The 20,379-nt window shown below is 43.8% G+C and overlaps 1 protein-coding gene across 1 annotated transcript in view; it reads left to right on the top strand.

Annotated features, from left to right (window-relative positions):
• The window catches only part of LOC307088325 (multiple C2 and transmembrane domain-containing protein 1-like), a gene marked incomplete at its 5' end in the record, with an annotated part of 120,439 nt that overhangs the window by 23,875 nt on the left and 76,185 nt on the right, over positions 1-20,379 (top strand). The window contains one exon of the mRNA XM_079754177.1: positions 13,278-13,398. Coding sequence (XP_079610303.1) covers positions 13,278-13,398 — 121 coding nt within the window. The remainder of the gene's footprint in view (positions 1-13,277; positions 13,399-20,379) is intronic.

Raw genomic sequence — 20,379 nt, forward strand, 5'->3', positions numbered from 1 at the left:
TTTTAATAATTCAGGGCATTTAACGGTAATGAACAACGCTTCTAGTTCATCATCGATCGATTCGTCCAATCGATTAACAACTTAAATGAATGTAAAAAAGTGCAAAGCACTCAGTCTTGGATGGACGGCACTGGCGCCCCTGGGGAGTCCTAAACTTTCACCGAAGACTTGAGAAGACTTGAGTAGTCAGGGAAGACTTAAGAAGACTTGAGTAGTCATGGAATACTTAAGAAGACTTGAGTAGTCAGGGAAGACTAAAGCAGACTTGAGTAGTCATGGAATACTTAAGAGGACTTGAGTAGTCAGGGAAGACTTAAGAAGACTTGAGTAGTCAGGGAAGACTTAAGCAGACTTGAGTAGTCAGGGAAGACTAAAGCAGACTTGAGTAATCATGGAATACTTAAGAAGACTTGAGTAGTCAGGGAAGACTTAAGAAGATTTGAGTAGTCAGGGAATAGATAAGGAGACTTGAGAATCAGGGAAGACTAAAGCAGACTTGAGTAGTCAGGGAAGACTAAAGCAGACTTGAGTAGTCAGGGAAGACTTAAGAAGACTTGAGCAGTCAGGGAAGACTCAAACAGACTTGAGTAGTCCGGTAGTAGATTAGAAGACTTGAGTATTCAGGGAAGACTAAAGCAGACTTGAGTAGTCACACCCTTCCTGATACTTCATGAGTCTGTGAATATAAAAAAAAAATATATATATATATATATATATATACAAATACAACTAATTGGCACAAGTCAACGAAAGCATTCTGTAAATGCAGTCTCTACATAGCAGCAGCTCAACTCCCCCAGGCGGTCCCAGCCCACAGCCCAGAGTGGCAGGTGTCCGGCTTCTCGGGACAGCTGACAACTCACCGGGTCACCTGACTCTGTGAACTTTCGCACATTTCTCAATTACCAGAGCTTAGGACTACTCGGCAGACCTGGAGACAGACAACCTTTCGGCTGTGGAGGTGTGGCGTAGGAGACGGTGAGTGTGAGCGGGAGAGCGGGATAGAGAGAGAGAGAGAGAGAGAGAGAGAGAGAGAAAGAGAGGGAGGGGGAGGAAGAGAGAGTGGGAGGGAGGGGGAGGAAGAGAGAGAGACAGAGAGAGAGAAAGAGAGAGAGAAAGCGAGAGAGAGTGAGGGAGAGAGGGAGGGAGAGAGATAGAGAGGGGAAGAGGGAGGTAGACATAATAAGAGAGGGAGGGATGAGGGGAGAGAGAGAGAGAGAGAGAGAAATGTGGCGAGAGAAAGAGAGAGAGGGGTGTGGAGAGGGAAGAGAGGGAGGTAGAAATAAGAGTAGCGAGATGTGGAGGGTGCGCATACATAGGCATGGTGGGTCTGGGAGAGCGGCGGTGTCGTGTAGAGTCTCTCCCTCTCTCCCTCTCTCTCTCCCTCTCTCTCCCTCTGTCCCTCTCGCTCTGAGTACAGGCTACCCGTGACCAGATGTTCAGTTGCATCCTGGTGGAGGTTAGTGTTGCCTGTGTAGGACGGTGAGCCGGCGTCCGTGGTCATAGTGCTGTGGTGCGCCCGTTGTCTGGATGTTAACGCTGCCTCTCTCAGCTGTGGGACGAAGCCTGACTGTAGGTACACACACCACACATGCACACGGACACACATGCACACCTATGCACTCACTCGCCCAAATACAAACATGCACACAAGCTTGGTCATGCACATGCACGCACACTAACATATAGCACGCACAGACATCGACACATGTTCACCGACGCGCACACATCCGGCCACTGCTTCTGTAGTATTTTCTGTTTTTCTCGCCGGCTGGTTTTCACCCATTTGACGATTATTTCAGTCATTCAAACGCTGTCCTGCAAGCTTAATGCTTAACGTTGCGTTTCCTTGTTTGTCTCCGTTCTGCCCTTTTGCTGTTCGCAGAGAAAGTAAAGTGTGATTTTTGTTCTTGTTTATTGTCGCTCAAGACACCTGAGACGCTAAAGAGAGTTGAAACAAAGTGGCGCCGGTTTTTCTCCATGTATGACTGCCTCCGTTTTCATTCTCCTGACATTTCCACGCATTCACACGATGTGTTTTCATAACCACTCTTGCACTGCTTCATACTTTGCATCAGGCGCGCTGGGCGTACTCTCTGCTGGTGCAGGTGTGTGTTCAGGAGTGTGCGTGTGTGCGTGTGCTGGTGATTGTGTGTAGGAGGCTGTTTGCATGTGCGCGACATAACCATGTGCATCTCCGGTTACAAATAATTTGGAATTTGATCTTGTCGCAGCACTGAAATAGAGGCAGAGAGAAAAATATGAATGGAGAATAGAGGAAGAGACTAAGGGAATGAGAGAGATCGAAATGGCTAGAGAAATAAATTAAATAACAATAGGTATCCACAGACACTCTGTGAATACCAAAAAGGAGAACAAAATGAATCATGGGTATTGATTAGATAATCAATGAAAATGTGAGCAAAGTAGAAATTGCTTCGGGGTTAACTCTTAAAACCATTAAGAGGCTTTACACAATAATAACGAGGAGAAGCATGAACTTTCAGCCCTTCTTTAGGCAGTGGTCAACAACGGACTACCAACATAGGACAGCATTGTGGTGGAGGGGGTTCAGGAGAAGAGTTAGCATGGCAGGCTCTGTGCAGGCTAGCGTTAAAGGTCCTCCTTCTCGTTGCCTCGTGTTTCCACTTCCTCCCTCCTGTCTCCTAACTGCTTTTTGGTTATTTTGTTTCCCGTGGGAATCATTTTGTTTCAAGACGCCAAACATACGTCACGTACAATGTGCAAAGAAAACCACAGGACAAGTGTATTGGAGGAAGAGCCTGTCTGGGGGGTTGGGCGGGAGTGGTGCAGGGGAAAGGAGGGAGGAGTGGGAGGAAGAGGCTCAAAGTGTGAAGGAGGGAGATTGGAGGTTCGAGGGCAGGAAGAAAAGAAGAAGAAAAAAAAATATATATATATATGTTTTTTTTTAAAGCCATAGAGAATACCGTGCCTGGAACATAACGATGAAATGGAGAGACAAAAGGGGAGCAAGAGGAGAAGTGGATAAAGGGAGTGATTTCCTCTTGGAGATTTGTTCCTCTCACTGTGTTGTATAAGTTCAACTTGATACCAAAGGTCTAGTGATTCGAGTCAAATGTAACCCGTTGATAACCCCTGCGGTCCATTTGTAATAGCTGAACGTTGCATTCATTTGCTTGGTACATTTTAACAGACCTATACGCATACAGAGGTAATAGATCTGTAGTGTGTCTTGTCATTCAGCTGGACAAGCTTCTGTGCGACCACTGCTGCCATGATGTCTCTACATGAATAATGCGGGTCCTGCTCCAGTCTGGTGACTGTTGTTACGTAAACACATCGCAGTAATCAAATGGCTTCCAGAGTGACTTCCATCCATCTGAGCGTCTTCAGGCTGACTGAAGGATGTCATTTAAATGCTTCAACCTTTCAGTAAATACCAGGAATTCATACAGGGCAGGTACCTTCTTATCTCCTTTTAGAGGGCGAGCAAAAGGAGGAATGCTTTTTTTCCGTCTAGTTCAGATAACCCTGATCACAATAAAAGTAATGGCAATAGACCTCTGAGGAATAAGTCCCGCCTCCGAGGCTCCGGTTCCATCGGTCAAATGTCTATGGGAAATAACAAGGCCTTTTTGAATGATCATACATAACAAACTCTGTAGGTGGCAAAGAAGTAAAAGCTGTGTCACGTTTTGAACTAGACACTTTTTCCATCTAGTTTCCACTGTAGTTTTGGATTATCTGTGCCGTTAAAGTAGCATTAATAATCGTTGACTACTTTAACGGCGCTGACAATCCAAAAACCCAGGCGAAACTAGATGGAAAAAGTGTGTAGTTCAAAACGTGGCACAGCTTTTACTTCTTCACCTCCTACAGAGTTTGTTAGGTACGATCATTCAAAAACCCTGTGTTATTTCCCATAGACATTTGACCGGGGGAACCGGAGACTCGGAGGCGTGACTTATTCTTCAGAGGTCTATGTAAAGTATTCATGTCTGACGCTCCAATGTGCCTGCACACACACACACACCACACAAATACACACACAGGGGTTCTATCAGTACACCAAAAGCACACGCACACACGTATGCACACACACAGACACACACACACACTTGCACACACACTGACTGACAGACGGTCAGACAGACGAAAACACCTAGAGAGACGACTTCTTCCTCCCTTAAGCTCACTGTCCGTCCTGTCTCCTAATTGGAGTTGGCTCCGCTCCTCTCTTCCCTCCTGTTCCTCCAGCCCTTGTCGTCCTCTTGTGAACCTGTCTCCCATCCTTCAGTCCTGTCGGCTGGGAGGATGAGCAGAGAGCGATACGGGCCGGCTGCTGTTACCGCCGCCAACATCCTACCGGTTCTAAATATATATTTTAAGGTTCATCAGAAAGTTATGTAATTCCAGTTAAACGCTGTTTCAGAAACGTTCATATAAGGTGTGTTTCACTCACACATTTCCTCAACAGGGTCTAGTGTTCCGCTTCTAAAATGGAGGAACCAGTCTCCTATCCTGAGATACCCCAGAAGCACTAGCGCAAGCACTTTTATTCACTCGAATGGACAGCCCTAATCAGTATGCTCCAAGGACTGTACGTTTTATATTGCTTTATTTAGTTTTGGATCAATACATGTGGTTCGATCAGTGTTAAAATGATTTGAATAAGGGGATTTGCAGATGAGTGACTGAGTGTACAGTGTCTAATCTGCATTATCTACTTCTTGGCTGGAAGCCAGGGGAACGCTGGCTCTCGAACGATAGAACAGAATTGAAGCGCTGAATCCAATAACATCCAATAGGTTCGCAGTGAGAACATTCTCTTGAAAGTGTATTTTTCCCGAACCCTCACGTAACTTTGCAAGAGGTATCACATATATCCACTTATCGTTTCTTATGTTAATGGGAGGAATACGTATACATGATCTGCATCATCGTCTACGAAAACGGAAATTCAGTTGAGATAAAAACCTTATGATATTGTTGAGCAGCAGTGAACGAGCAGGGGTGAATGATCAATTATCTTACGGCCTATGTCATAACGGGCAAACTTAACCACGGTTGAAGAGTTTTAAGAGTGGCGTCGTTAGGCTCATAATTCCTATTAAACAAGCCATCATAACAAGCCATGATGTCATCGTAACAGACCACCAGAGATGCAGTCAGAGTTAGAGCGTGCCTTGTTTCACTTGTGATGTGTAGCATAGGCGTGCTGTGAGCAGGCTTAAACCATAGTGAGGCACGCCATGGCACTGGCGATTACCATGACTAGTACAGATTTTGTATGCTTAATTTCAATTGATTAAACGAATGCAACAATGAATGATGTGCTCTCTGTTTGGGTCAGTCCTGGGCTTATTGTTGTGCGTTGCGTGTGTAGGGGTGAAATCTAATCTTCAACGATTCAAAAGGATGAAGGAAATAAAGACATTTGGTCAACATCGTGTTTAATAGTCTAATCGCTGCATCTGGAATATTATCCTTTGGGAGGGTTGAGCCGCTAAATGGGTGATTCCACATTCTTGGCTTCTGGAAGGAAAAGCCTATCATTTGTCTGTGGGTTTTGTGGGCGTGGGGAATTGACTTGTCTTCTGTGTGCAATTTGCCCTGTTATATTTTGCTTACAATAAACGTCCTTATTGTTTGTTTGATTACCCCTTTGTGTAATGGCAGTGGCACTTTCCTTTATTTACTTTTCCATGGCCTGACAAGATACACATTATCAGAAAAAAACGTCCAAAGTTTGGCAGGTTTTTCGGAACCATTAAAGAAGGGGCAAAAAATGTCAAACTCAAACTGACAACAGCTGCTGTCCCCAGCGACTCTGTCGGTTTTCGCTAGTGCGTTTTCGCTGTTCTGCTAAATTGAATAGTGCTGTATTTGTTCTATACACTTAAACATTCATGTATTTGACATGTTTAATCAATCAAATGCTTCCACAGTCTCTATTGGTGCATGTCTTGTCGTGACCGGATGTGACTCCCATTCAGAATCAGACACAACAGAGCTCTCCGTCTCCTCAGAGACCAGCCCCTGCATGATTTCATAGATGTATTATATAGATGTATGTATATGTATTATACCTATAATAACGGTATATTTTATTAGCCTATATTTTCGTGTCAAATTGAATGCAGAAGCTGACGTGAACTGACGCACACACTGTTGTCCTATTTTGAAACAGTTCATATTTACGTTTTAATTTGTGCCCGACTAGAAACTGTGCTGCGGGAAACGCTGATCAGCCAATTGATTATATTCAAGTGACAAAAAATGAGGCATCAATGAACCGCATGTATAAAATCATGATTGATGAGTCATCGGGTTGGTGGCGGCCTAATGAATTAGAATCGACCGTGCTAAATCTCAGTGTCATCTGTGCTGGGCTGTGTTGTGTTATGTTGCGTTGTGTTTAGTTGTGTGTGGTCTAGGGAGGGCCAGTGGCCGGATTAGCTGATGGTTTCAGCGGCCCTCCCCCTGGAATCTCAGTTTCTCTGTCGCCCACGCTGCGCAGGCACCTGGAGTTTCCAGAACCCCATTCTCACACACACACACACACACACACACACACACACACACACACACACACACACACACACACACACACACACAGACACACACACACACACACAAATACCGCACACACACACAAACACACACACACACACACACACACACACACACACAACACACACACAACCAAATTCAGTGGTCGAAGTTATGACCACGGCTGTGCTCCCATTGTAGACTTCCTATTCATTTGACTGATGCTGTCTTTGGCTCTCTGTCTGCGTGCTCGTGTCCACCAACACACTCACGTCTCTTAAACCTCTCGTTTCCTTGCTCATCATTGTCTCTCCATCTCATACGCCAACTAGTCTCTTCTTTCTCGTTCTTGCACAGAAAGCGATTTCAACTGAGAGGCAGGCTCGCATCGATCAATCTACCCCCCCCGATTCCATTTCGTTGAACGATCTTTTACCTTGACTTCTCCGCTCTCTCTCTCTCTCTCTCTCTCTCTCTCTCTCTCTCTCTCTCTCTCTCTCTCTCTCTCTCTCCCTCCCTCCCTCTTCCCTTGCCTCGCCCCTCTCTCTCTTTAGATTGGCCTCTTTCTAGAACCTTCTACTGTGTGTTATTGATACAGAGCGGTTGTTGCGTTGCAGACAGGCGAGCTGCCTCCACCTTGTTTGCGTCAGGTTTTCCCAACACGCTGTTTGATGTTTTCTTGTAGCGCTGAAGAGGAGTTTTCAACAGGTCCTCCACTCCCAGTATAGTCTATGGGTGTTGTCAGACTCGGGTTTGATCAACCGTAACCCGTTGTTTAAATTGACACTTGTTAAGATACAAGATAGAGATGTATCATAATGCTCTGCTTGATGAGGATCAGCTTGAGGAGCAAGGTCTTCTTCATGCCTTCTTCGTGTCTCAGCGACTCAGCAGCTCTTTAATCACAAACTACTGAATCTTCATGGGTTTGTTTTGCTGATCAAGGAAATGCGAGATGATATGTTAAACTGATTTTAGAATTTGCTCTAGTTTTTAATTAATGTTAGCGGTGTATAGCTTGTATATTTATATTTTTCTGTGTGTTGTGTTGTGGCCACATATGGCATGTGGCCAGTTTATGATGGCTGCGACTTATTCTATTTTATATTATGTATTGGTACATATATGAAACAGCACATGAATGGCAAATTCAGTCATGAGCGTGAAAGACATATAGACACACACTCATCTGCCTTTCCTTCCTCAATCCATGGCAAAAAACCCTAATCCTCACTCTTGCAACGAGCCAGAGCAATATAAGTGATTGTAGAACAACGCACACACATGCCCACGCACACACGCACACATGTACGCACGCATGCACACACACACATGGATGCCCACACAAACACACAGAAAACACAATGAACAATCCACAACGTAATCTTGTCTATGATGGGATTTAACATGAAAGCCTTGACATGGCACACTCTTCCTATGATCTATAAGAAGAGACTTTAGAAACACTTTCCCCTGTCCACCCCCACTAAGATAAACTAAAACATTATTGTAGGTCGAGCCTGGTAGATCCAGCCTTGGCATCTTGGGCCACTAGCTCTCTCTCTTTCCCACACGCACACATATGCAAACACACAAACGCACGCACACACACACACACACACACACACACACACACACACAGACACACACGCACGCACGTACACACACAAGCACACACACACACACACTTACTCACTCACTCACTCACTCACTCACTCACTCACTCACTCACACACATTTCATTAGCATTATAGTGTTTAACTCTTACACGGTTGCCCCTCGAAAGATGAGAGTGGGAGAGTGAGTTTCAGAGTTTTCAGAATTCGTTTTCCATTAGTCACGATAATGAACCAACGCTTATCAAGCTTGACAGTGACAGATAGTGATCCCACTTTGAACCATGGAGATGAATATGAATAACTGATCATTGATCATGCAGGATTAAGTATCATGTATTGACTGCCTTTATCTTTAAGTGGACCATTCTGTACCATTGTAAGTGTGCACTCCCCTTACTGTAATTTAAGCAACCATTTAAAAGGATAAATAATACTTAATAATTTACGGTTTTATTTTTGTATTGTGCCCTGCTATGATGTGGACACAATCAATATAATTGACATATGAAACCAAACACTATAGATGTTTCACTAGTATTACCCAGGCAATGCTCCCCCCTCTCATGGTAGAGCTGCAAATATGGATAAAGTTCCTGGAGGGGTTGGTGCTGTACTCACTAGACTAGACTGTGGCCATCGCAGTAGATTTGTCCTTTTGATATCCTTCAATTAATTCCATCGTTGATAAAGTGAGTCAGTCAGTCGTAAGCCCCGACTCCGCCTGCAGGTCAATGATGAGGTTTTTTCAAACGGTTTTCACATAAGGGCTCTGTTTTTTATTTTTTATTTGACGAGAAACAGATATGGAAGATCTCCCTCTACCTCTCTCCCCCCCCCCCCCCCCCCCAATCTCTCTCGCTCTCTCCAACTCCCACTCAAGTCTTTTTTTCTCTTACCCTGCCATACACATTCTTGTATATGCAACAAGAGCGAGCACTGAGTACATTTAATAGCAAAGGCAGGACCACCATTTCCTTCTGATCCAGGAACATATTTATACAGGTTTAGATGAGGCTTCCTTATTCCTAATATCCCCTAAAATGATTGAAAACACTGAGAGGGATCGACCGCAGGATAACACAGGTGGGATTCAACAGGGAGGTTTGAACATGAGGTTATGAACATGATACTAATTTCCCCAACAATGTGAAGACCTTCATTGTTGCTGCGTATTCAAATGCAGTTGTTACAGGTGTCCTTTTCTTTGGAGACCCATCGAAAGCCAGCTATTAATTTAGTAACATATTGCGTTTCGAAGATTATATTTTTGGCGTTGACAAAGCCAGTGCTGGCTCTGGTAAGGGATGCAATTTATACTACGAAGGAACTATAAAGTTAGCTGTTCTGGAACAATAACCAACATTTTGGTAAATATTTTTCTGCACGTTATTGCCAGCCCAATGCATTTGTATGCATGATGTATCTGGAGAAGCTGTTGCCCAGTGTGTCACTATTTTCCTGAAACACCTCCACGTTTGTGTGCAGCAGTGCATTAAATTGCTGCTAAATTCTGTTCCTTTAGTGTCTGGTAGCACCTCGGTAAAGGGCTTGTGTGGGCCTGTGGGAGGTTAGGTAGATGTTTCCCATTCCTATTTGTTTGGGAGGTTGTCTGATAGCAGAGGAAACAAAGCAAAAAAGCAAACAAAGCCATCGGGTGGTTGCGTTACTTGGACAATTAGTTAAAAACATCCGTATGTTATGTTATGTCTTCTATTTTTGACTCTTCCTCCTGCTGCTGCTAGCGGATCAGTCAATTTATTTTCATTTTCCTCAATCTGGTCCATCTGAACACCTGAAAGTCGAAGTGTGTAGTTTACCGGCAACTTTGAGTTTCAATGCAATGGAATGAGCCTTTTATAAGTACATATGGAGAGGGTCCTATTCCATGGGGGCAGCATTTTGCACCGGTATATTTCTACAGTAGCCCAGAACAGAAACAGCGGAAGAAAATGTGTTTTGGGCTAAAGGTTCTAGGGGGACGTGTTAATCCCATCGCTACAACGCCTTTGGGATTGCTTTTTTAGTACTGCGGTTGTGAAGGAGCGTTATGATGAGTGATGTTGTATGTTGCAATGCGCGTCAGATCGTGGCGTTTTACTATTGGGGTCCGAGAGGTTTCAACTTCTCTTGAATGTGGACATGGAACGCTGGCAAGACAGAGCTCCACACATCTGTTTCAAAGTTAAAGTTAAACCCTCTGTTGAATAACCTGGTGAAGACAAGCTGCTCCCTGCTTTCGTATATATTTAGAGGATTACATTTGACTAATAAGTTTCACACTATTTAGTCCGGGGTGTAAAATAGTCAAGCGAATTGCAATTTGTGGTTTAGGGGGATTATGATAAGTGGGTGTGCATTCTTAAACACATCCATATTTTGGAACGGTTATATTTTGAGGTTGGTTTCCTATTTGACAAGTCAAACTAAGCTGTCAATCTTTTGGAGGAGGTTGGTATCCAAAACTAAACTGTTGCGTTTGCACACCTTCAAAAGCATTTATATTCACGCACCACAGTGCATGTAGACATTGGTTTGTAGCACCGACTGCTTCGAGATGAAGAATTCATGCATATAACAGATAGGTTTGTGAATGTAGTTTACTACTATGGATCAAATAAGAGTACTGTATGTTGAGAAACATAATAAGGCTGTTAGAAAGATTCCTGATTAGGATTTGTCAAACTGATTAATTCACTCTTTAAAGCTGGGTACTATTAAAATGTAGGTCGCTGTCCCATTCACGTGCATGATTTCTTAATGTTGAATCGATGTGGACTGTTGTGGACAATTACATGATATTTGAAGTAGGTACATACCGGCACCTATTACCTTCCACCTTTGATTGGCAGAAGGAATGTGATATTGAAAAGCTCCACTCTGATCCTGTCTAGGTCAATGGGTATTTAGTAGAGCACGGCATCAACACTACCAGGGTAAAGGGTTCGACTTCCTCAGACTCAACTCCACTGTTCGAACACGATTCATTTGTGGTGGTTTGCGGGATATGCTAAACCTTAGTTTCCTGAGGTTGCATTCAGTAGCGCTGCTCATGGCCATTATCATCCCCTGGCTGTGTTGCTGGCTCTCTGTCTGTGTCCACAATAAGAGTCATCCTGACTTCCCGGGAGGGCCATTAGTCCAGCTACGGGATGCTTTGGGTCAACCGTCGAGAGAGATTTGGACTAGAATGTTTTGGGGCTAATTGGACTAGTGCCCTTTATTATAACGAGCCGTGTCGTCAATATGCATATGTGCACAATTGCCCGGGCCAGTCTGCAGTGTTGAAGATGTTTTTGCTCTGAAATAGGACAATTCAAATATGGTTGACCCTTCTCTGAATTTGCTGGAGACAGTTTTTGTTTTAAGATCTCCTGATGGAGGGTGAAACGTATCAAGTGTTAGAGCCAGAGGGACTGAAAAGTCGACGGATGGACTTACAGAGAGGCAGAAAGATGTGAATAAAGAAGGCCAGATCAACAGGGTCTGCAGTAGTCAGGTTGAATGGACAGGTAGAGTATGATCATTCAGATTGAATCCTGTAGTCCTCTGATGTCCTCAGAAATGAGTCGTTCCGTAGAGGTAATCCCAGTGAAACCCCGGTCAGAGGTTGACAGCAAGAACGTTTTTATTGGATTTTTCTGGTAACCGAAACAAAGTCGAGCTCCTCGGCTCAACCGGAGCAATTGATCGCTGCGTTTAACGTTCTGTTGGGTCTCTCGCTCGACCGGGGAACTAGTCCCTGGAAGGTCAACCTCCATGGTGGGCGTTCAACTCACCACTCTCCCTCTCTAAATGAAGACGTCATTGTGCATTAATGACATCTTATAATATTAAATTCAAACACACCCTCATGCATTTGTACGTGTTCAAATGTTTGCTTTGATTGTTCAATAAGAGTGAACTACATGAACCATTGGCCTAGCATGTCGGCAATCAATGTTGCAATTCTGGTCGATCCTGCCCGTCGCCCGTCTTTAAGTGGTATTGCTTCTGATTTACCAGCCAAAAACAAGGTTTATGCCATCTAAATACTTGCTATAGCCAGTCGTGTTGTTGACAGGTTCATGATAGGTAGTCATGTTCAGAACTGCTTTAGGCTTGCAGTCGCTGGCTTTTACCCTATGCCCATGGAGTTTCAATTCTCTTTGGGTCTGAAGACTCCCAGGTTATTGTCAAGAGAGAAATTGCCCTTAGCCTTGAATGTGTAACAAGACTGGCATCCCATTCAACCAGTCTGAGTGTCATCTGATTAGATGTAAACCTTAACCTAAACTATTCCAGGACCCTGACTTGGATAGCAAATGTAGCCATGAGCAGATCACTCATACATTAGCTACGTTTCACTCCTTTCACTTTTGATTTCTTTTCACAAATGACATAACACTGCTGGCTGTTTCTGGGTTCATGTGTGTTTCGACTCCTTTCCTCCTTGAAATTATCCCCAGTGGTTAATCCATTCCTTAAAGCGGGAGCTTCTGGCCAAAGAAGCCTTCCATTGTGTTCCTCTCTTAGCGTTCCCTCACTCCATCCCACTGCTTAATCTCAGCAGTCAGTAATCGGCATCTCAGTGGCCCTCAGTGACTTTTACTGTTCTGGAGCTATTCTTAGCTCAGTGTCTAATAAGTGTAGGCTAGCTAGAGTGCCCCAGCAGGGCATCCCTTTGCATGGCAGTCTAATGAGAAGGATCACAAACGGCACAGCAGGAGCTGAAAGATGAGAGAGGCGCGATGCATCAGAAACATGGAGAGGCAGAGTTTGGATTCTGAATGGAGTTTGACTAATAGTGGTGTTAGTTTTGATGGATTTAGTGTTGGAACCATTACTGGCCCCAATGAATAAGAATGCCTGCCTCCGGGCAATAACACGTCGGTAAAAGTGTCTCACAGATTTTTGTTTATTTTAAAAAGATACTTGTTGTTACAAGACAATTGTATCAGAGATCTTTAACGGACATTTATTGGACAGAATTTCCGATCCTAGAAATGTAGTGGTGCAGAGTTGCACTACGTTTGTGTATTGTTCTGTTATACAATGACTTCCTGTCTGGTTAACATCTTACTAATTTCGGCCTGCTCAACACGTCATCACTTCCTGTCTGCTTAACACGTCTTCCTGTCTTCACAGGGCATCAGCATTGTGGGACCCAGTACTGTAGAGTCGCCTCCGAGGCCTTCATGTCCAGCCATGTTCCAGCTGGATATCATCCTGAAGAAAGGCAACAACCTGGCCATCAGGGACAGGACAGGTGGGTCCTCCTCTATGCTGGATAGATGACACATAGTGATCACATAGCTTACAGTCTTCTGATGACTGAGTTGTGTGGGGTTGAACCGTGGGTAATATCTACAGCTGTTATCTCCTGTTACATGAAATGCATTGATTGATCATAGCATTGGCTGTGCGGTTCCACAAAACCGCAACAGTATTACTAGTACTGGTACTAGTACTACTTGTCTGTTTGTGGGTTTGTGCGTGTGTGTGTGTGTGTGTGTGTGTGTGAGTGTGTGTGTGTGTGTGTGTGTGTGTGTGTGTGTCTGTGTGTGTGTGTGTGCGTGCGTGCGTGTGTGTGTGTGTGAAAACAGCAACAGTAGTACTAGTACTGGTACTAGTACTACTGTTGCTGTTTTGTGGAACTCCATGCAAAAAAACACATGGTCATGTGTTTCTTTGCCTTGCAAAGAAACAAAGGGTACTAGTGTTAGTAATTAGTTAGTATTTTCCCACCAAGAGCGTTCTTTGACTTCTTCTCACTGTGATGGTGAAAAGGACGGCTGAAGCACAGCATCACCCTACTGCTATAGAGTAGAATGTGTATCCGTCAAGGACATATCTATAGATATTCACTTTAGTAATTCGCTGTGAGTGCTGCAGCACAGAAGCTATGGCCTCTCTTCTCGCTTGCGTACTCACATTCTCTTTCAGCCTGTGCATAGCGTTAAGTTTCTTTGTGTATCTGCAAGTGGTGTAAAAACAAAGTTGTCTCTACATAAGTAGGGGTACATTTTAAGGGAGCCGCTGCTGCAGCAGTTCATACCGCAGTGATATATTCCACCGCTTCCAAATATAATTTGGGTCTGAGTGATGTAAAGTATGCATGCAGTGAGCCTCAGACTTCAGTGCGCACCTGCCAGGAACTCATTTAGGCGCGGCAGAAACAGAGTACGGGTAAAACAGTAAGTAATGAGCTGCCGTGTGTGTGTGTGTGTGTGTGTGTGTGTGTGTGTGTGTGTGTGTGTGTGTGTGTGTGTTTTTTGTGTTGGTTAGTGCGGGATGTGAAGGATCTTTTAGGGCTTTACAAAAAAAAAATATTGACAGAAAGATAAACCTTCTAGAAGTAGTTAGGTGAGATACAGTCACACATCACACATAGTGAAACAAAATGGGCAGCCAGATTCAAACCGTCAACATTGCTTTAGACACACACACACTCACACGTGTGTGTCTGTGTGTGTGTCTGAGTGTGTGTCTAATGGAATGTTGACGGTTTGAATGTGGCTGCCTGATGGAAATGCTTGAAATCCAAACGCTTGCTTGGATTTGAGTTTCTCGCTCTTCATCCGATATGTTCTGTCCGGCAGATTGGATTCTGGATAATAGGAAACACTCAACCATCCATTACTTCTCATAAAAATGGTCTTGACACATATACACACCCACGCACGCACACACACACACACACACACACACACACACACACACACACACACACACACACACATACACACACACACACACACACACACACACACACACACACACACACACACACACACACACACACACCCACACCCACGCACAAACCCACAAACAGACAAACACATAGATTCACACATACACACACACAGATACACAAACACATACACTGTGAAGTTAGGACAGTTTTACTCAACCTGTGTTTTATATGAGTTGGAGAGTTTCATAGCCTCTGCCAGCCAATATTTCCACTAGCTTCGTTCCAGCTGAATACACTTGAAGAAATGTGCGGTCTGTTGAAGGCCGTTGAGTGAGCGCAGTGCTTATAAATTGAATTAAGTCTTCATGGATCAATAGATAAATGTTTTTTGTCTTGACCTTAATGAACACTGTGGGAAATAACCAATATTTTATGATAAACTATATCAGCTCTCTCTTACGATGCATTACAAGCCAATATCATATTGAATCCATTTTAAAATGTGTTTTTTGCAAATAGGTTGAACTAAATAATTTATTCTCTGTTGGCAACAGGTTGTTGTTGTATTCCAAAGCCCACATTCGTAACCTTATTACTTCTGAGAATGGGGTTGAGGTGATTAATTTGATAGATATCATCAAATGTCCCTTACAGGGAATGATGTTGGAAGTTTATTGAGGTTTTTGGTTATAATGGCACTGTTATGAATGTTACAAAATTGGTTTCAGTAGCGACATTCCTGCCATGCCTTCAAATCCACATTCTCTGTTTAGTAGTGAACTGTTTTTCAGCCAAAGGGGCCGTTGAAGAGAAGAAAAAACAGAGATCTGTGAAATTTCCGGTTTAGTTATTCTTATTATTGAACATCACTATCATCCTTTTACATGGTCATTGTCCAATTTTAGCTGGATGAGGCAAGTGTCTTATTGCATTAATGACCATGTACATCTGAATTATTTATGCTTCCTCATTAGCAATTACAATCAATCTCCTTGTTTGATGGGAGCTCTCGCTAAAAAGTCATTACCTGCTCATATTATTTTGGGTTGATTACTCCGGAACATTTTGTCTGCCTAAAGATATGGAACAATAGATCATGAGAGGCTAATGAATGTGGACACCTCCATAATTTAAAAGGTCAGATAATGAATGCGTTGGATTAGCTCATGGCTCAGATAGATGGAGGACTTTAAAGAGGGTTGTCGCAACTTTTAATCATAAAGAAAACAAATATATATGTATATATATAGTATAACCCCACAGGTTTTTTGCATCCTTTATTGCACACTGGCACTGAGGAGGACATTATGATTCAAGAGGGTTCGCACTTTCCACGAGCGTCGAGATACGACACTGAGGCCAAAACACAACACATAAATTATTACCCAGGAAAAGCCTTGTGCCAACTACCATCCCAATTTGTTTGTTTGTTTGTTTGCACGGCCACGGATGTGTAAGACGGAGAACCAACACGATGTGTTCATGCACTCTGTGTTAGTGTCTTACCCGGGCTAGACAGTCCAACGTGGATTGATCAACTGGTTGCAATATGCTGTCGTCATGGAAATGTTGAATAATGAACGTGAATGTAGATGAAACAAGTGTGTGTTGTTGTGTGTGTGTTAGTGTGTGTGTGTTTGTTTGCATGTGCGTGTGTGTTTCGTTGCGTGCATGCATGCACACTTGTGTGTGTGTGTGTGTGAGTGAAGCCCTCTTCGTGATTTCTCTGGTCCCGGTCCCAGAGCCGTGCCTCTGCTCATGGTTCTGGTACCATGATGGGATTTCCATAAAACAAATCAGCCCCTATCAGGCCCGAGTGGAGGTCAGTTGTTACGGGAGCTGTGTGCTAAATCCAAAGTGTAAAAAGTAATTTGTTGAGACTTTGAAATTAGCCATTCTGTACAATTTATTCAGTTAGAGTTGGAGTCTGTTTCCCAAAGCAGAAGAATAATAGCAGACATGATTACCCAATTAGGTTGGTGTCTGCTTCATTATTATAGAAGCGATAAGCCCTCAATGGACTTGGAGTGTACGGTTGGATTTATTTTCCTTTGGTTGGTGTATTTTCGTCTTTGGCCCGTGGGCGAGACTATTTCTTAGGCATAACAAACAATGTAGAACAAATCTGAAAAGAACATATTGCTTTGCAGCCAGTTTGATTTATCTCGTTGTTTATGGGTCACCAGGGTTTTTTTGACCAAGTAACCGAGTCCCTCTCTAGTTAAAACTGTGAAGCAAAGAGTGGGCTTTTCTGAAAAGTGGGCACGACTTTCACATGATTCGGCGAGTTGAAATATAAATGTCATCTCTACCCCTGAGAAGCTAAAGGGTAGACAGGCAGACACCAGAGGCTGTATTTAGTCAGATTGAATACATGATTTATTAAGGAGAGCTCAGTGGGAGATAACGAAAATAAACAGTAGTTTGAGAACACACACACACACACACAACGACACCGACAAACACACACACACAGACACACAGACACACACACACAGGCACACACACACACACACACACACACACACGCACACACAAATGGTTTGTTTTTAATACTGGCAAACCTATTTATTGCGACTATTTTAAGAAGTTGAAATTGCATATGTGAAATGTCATGATACGTAACATATGAAGGGCAATTTCATTACTGTCATTTTGGTTTAATATAAGGACTAATATGTGAGAGAAGGAGACAGGGACCTCTAGATTTTTTCTAAAGCTGAAGGCAAAGTGAGCTTTATCGTGACATCTACTCAATAAATAGAATCCAAATGTACATTGTCAGTATTGATTGTCTTCTGAGGGTTCCTGGTTCTTTGAAGGTCAGCTTTGGACACATTAAATAATTACCATCGTTGCTTGTTTAACCTGACATGCCTGAAGCAAGAGATGGACCCGAAAAACATCCCAAGGTTCTGGTGGGAGGGTATTGACTGATTTTGACCCGCCTTTTTGTACCTGCGTTTTTGCTGTTTGTTTGGCAGCCACTGGTGAATATCTGCGCGCTTGTTTCTAACCTAAGGTTAACTGAGTTTACGATACCTCGGTCTGTGTTGGGCTGTTGCAAAACGATTCTCAAGTGAGCGTAAGGGGATGCATTGAGCAGCATGATGTTAACCTCATGTCTGGACCTGGACCCCAGCCGATCCCGTTCTCCACACACATCAGGTGTCGACGGACAAGTGAGAGTCAAGTTTTCGGGTTTGTTTTCCCTTTCGGCTCCCAGTCCCAGTACTGAGAGCAGCCCTGCAGACACTGAGATCAGGACGGGATTATTATGCACTGTGGGGCCTGGAATCAAAGGCATATTGACTTCAGTCAGAATGCCATCTGGTGGCACATCATTAACGTGCCCTTACATGAAAACATAATCGCCACTAATGGAATGCCTCCGGTCCAATCAAATTGGAACCATTTGTTTGGATGATTTGTGTGTAGAACCTAATTGTGTTTGCATGTGGCATCTGACATCTTAATGTGGAACATCGAATTCTGCATCTCCTGCGGTGAGACTGCGGTTATAAAGCATCCAACCCGTCATTCACCCACCCATCCCGGACTCCCTCCTCGGGGGAACCCTCGCCCCATCTTTGACTTTCGATTTCAGGCTTTTCTGCTCCTGAGATTAACACACACATCAGGACAGTGCCAATCCACAGAGCAAAACCAATTAAAGTCCAACAAGGCAATACCAACCTGCCCTCCCCTCATACGTATTGATTACTCATGGAACATGTGGTTGCCCCACCTATACCTTGATTTGTGAGCGTCCCCCGGAAGGAAGGCTAATGATAAATCACCTGAGCAGAAGCGTGTGAGGAGAGAGATCGCTCTGCTCTGCTTTTCCCCCAACACCGAAAAAACAAAGACTCCTCGTCCTCCATTTCATCCCTCACTTTTATGGTGCGTTTACGGCGCCATGAAGCTGGCAGTGTGGGAAGCGTTCAGGCTCAAAGCAACGGGTGAGGCATATAGTATAGAACCCCCACAGAGAGGCCCACTGCATGGATATGCATGGGAGAGAGACAGAGGAAGAACATTGAATTGAGAGAGAGAGAGAGCAGATCTACCTAGTACAACATTAAGAAACCGTGATGATGAATGCCTCTCCAGTTGTCATGTCTTCAGTCACAGTAGGACTTTCATTCCTGCAGGTGATCGGTAATATCATAGAAGGGAAATTGTACTCTGGCCTGCTGTGTGTTTCCTGTGTTTCCCCCCTGCTCCTCTTCTGGTTCATTCCTCTTGACTAAAGCAGTGTTGTGTAGATGACATGGTTGGGTAATGGGTATTGACTTTATGTTTGGCTCTTCAAGGGTGTGTATGTGTATTTTTTTATGTGTGTGTGTGTGTGTGGCTGTGTGACTCTTCGTGTGTATGTGTGTGTGCGCGCGTTCATGCGTGCATGGGTGTATGTGTGTGTGACTCTGTGTAGTATGTGTTTGTGTGTGTGTGATCGCTTGTGCACGTGGCTGTGGTTGTGTGGTTGTGTGTGTGTGTGTGTGTGTACCATGGACATGCTTAAGGCTGTCTGAGCTGGGCCTCATACAAGTCATCCCACCAGACTCTGTGTGAGTGCACATCTTACCGCAAGCTCATCAAAGCCCCCTGACTGCTGACAGCCAGCAGCCACATCAGCATTACATGGAATCTTTCTCTGTTCACTTCCCTAGCTTTCCTAGTATAGATCGCCCATGTTGAACTTAGCAGTATACACGAAAATGCATTGTACTAAGTGACAGACAGTTTGTGTTGCATTTTTTATAAGTGGTCTGTTCGTTGATCTCGGTTCATGACCCCTTGTGTAGAATGTTGTGCCTTGTTCATTTATTCATAACCTGCATGTAACTGTTGCCCATTGCTTTTTTCTCCAATCGATTTTCTATTACTTTTTTTTTTTAAAGAAATAACTTCAGACTGCACCATCCACCTAGCAACCCTGCATATTGGAAAACATCCCCATTCCCTTTAATGGTATTATCTCGTCACATGCCCTGGTTAACTCTGGCTGGGAGAGCATAATGGCGATCAATGGCGATTTCTCATAGTAATGAAATTGGAGACTGCGCCAGCACTCCCTCTGCCCCTGTTTCTCCCAGGCCTCAGCTGTCGTGAATGGATCCAGGATCTTAAGGGATCCATTCATCATTTATAGTCGGTGTCAGGTTGTTGCCCGTCGCTGTGTTCAGTCACTGTTCGTCGTTGTGCGAATGTGTGTCAGAACCTCTGTTGCATCGCTGAATGTGTGATGTTTTGAATATGCTTTCTGTTATGTGTAGAGGCGCATTAATTAGTGAGTGATCTGAGTCAAATTTACATATTTACATAGCTTCTGCGTTCACTTTTTTGGAGGGGATTTTTATAATATAGGTCAATGCTGCCACCCTGTGCTCAAACTGAGGCATTGCCATTCATTGAAAAGTTTTTTTTTGTGTGTGTGTGTGTGTGTGTGTGTGTGTGTGTGTGTGTTCGTGTGTGTGTGTGTGTGTGTGTGTTCGTGTGTGTGTGTGTGTGTGTGCGTGCGTGCGTTTGATGATTTTGCTTTCCAGATAA

This window comes from Pollachius pollachius, assembly GCF_949987615.1.
Source record: "Pollachius pollachius genome assembly, chromosome: 1".
Taxonomy (NCBI): Eukaryota; Metazoa; Chordata; class Actinopteri; order Gadiformes; family Gadidae; genus Pollachius; species Pollachius pollachius.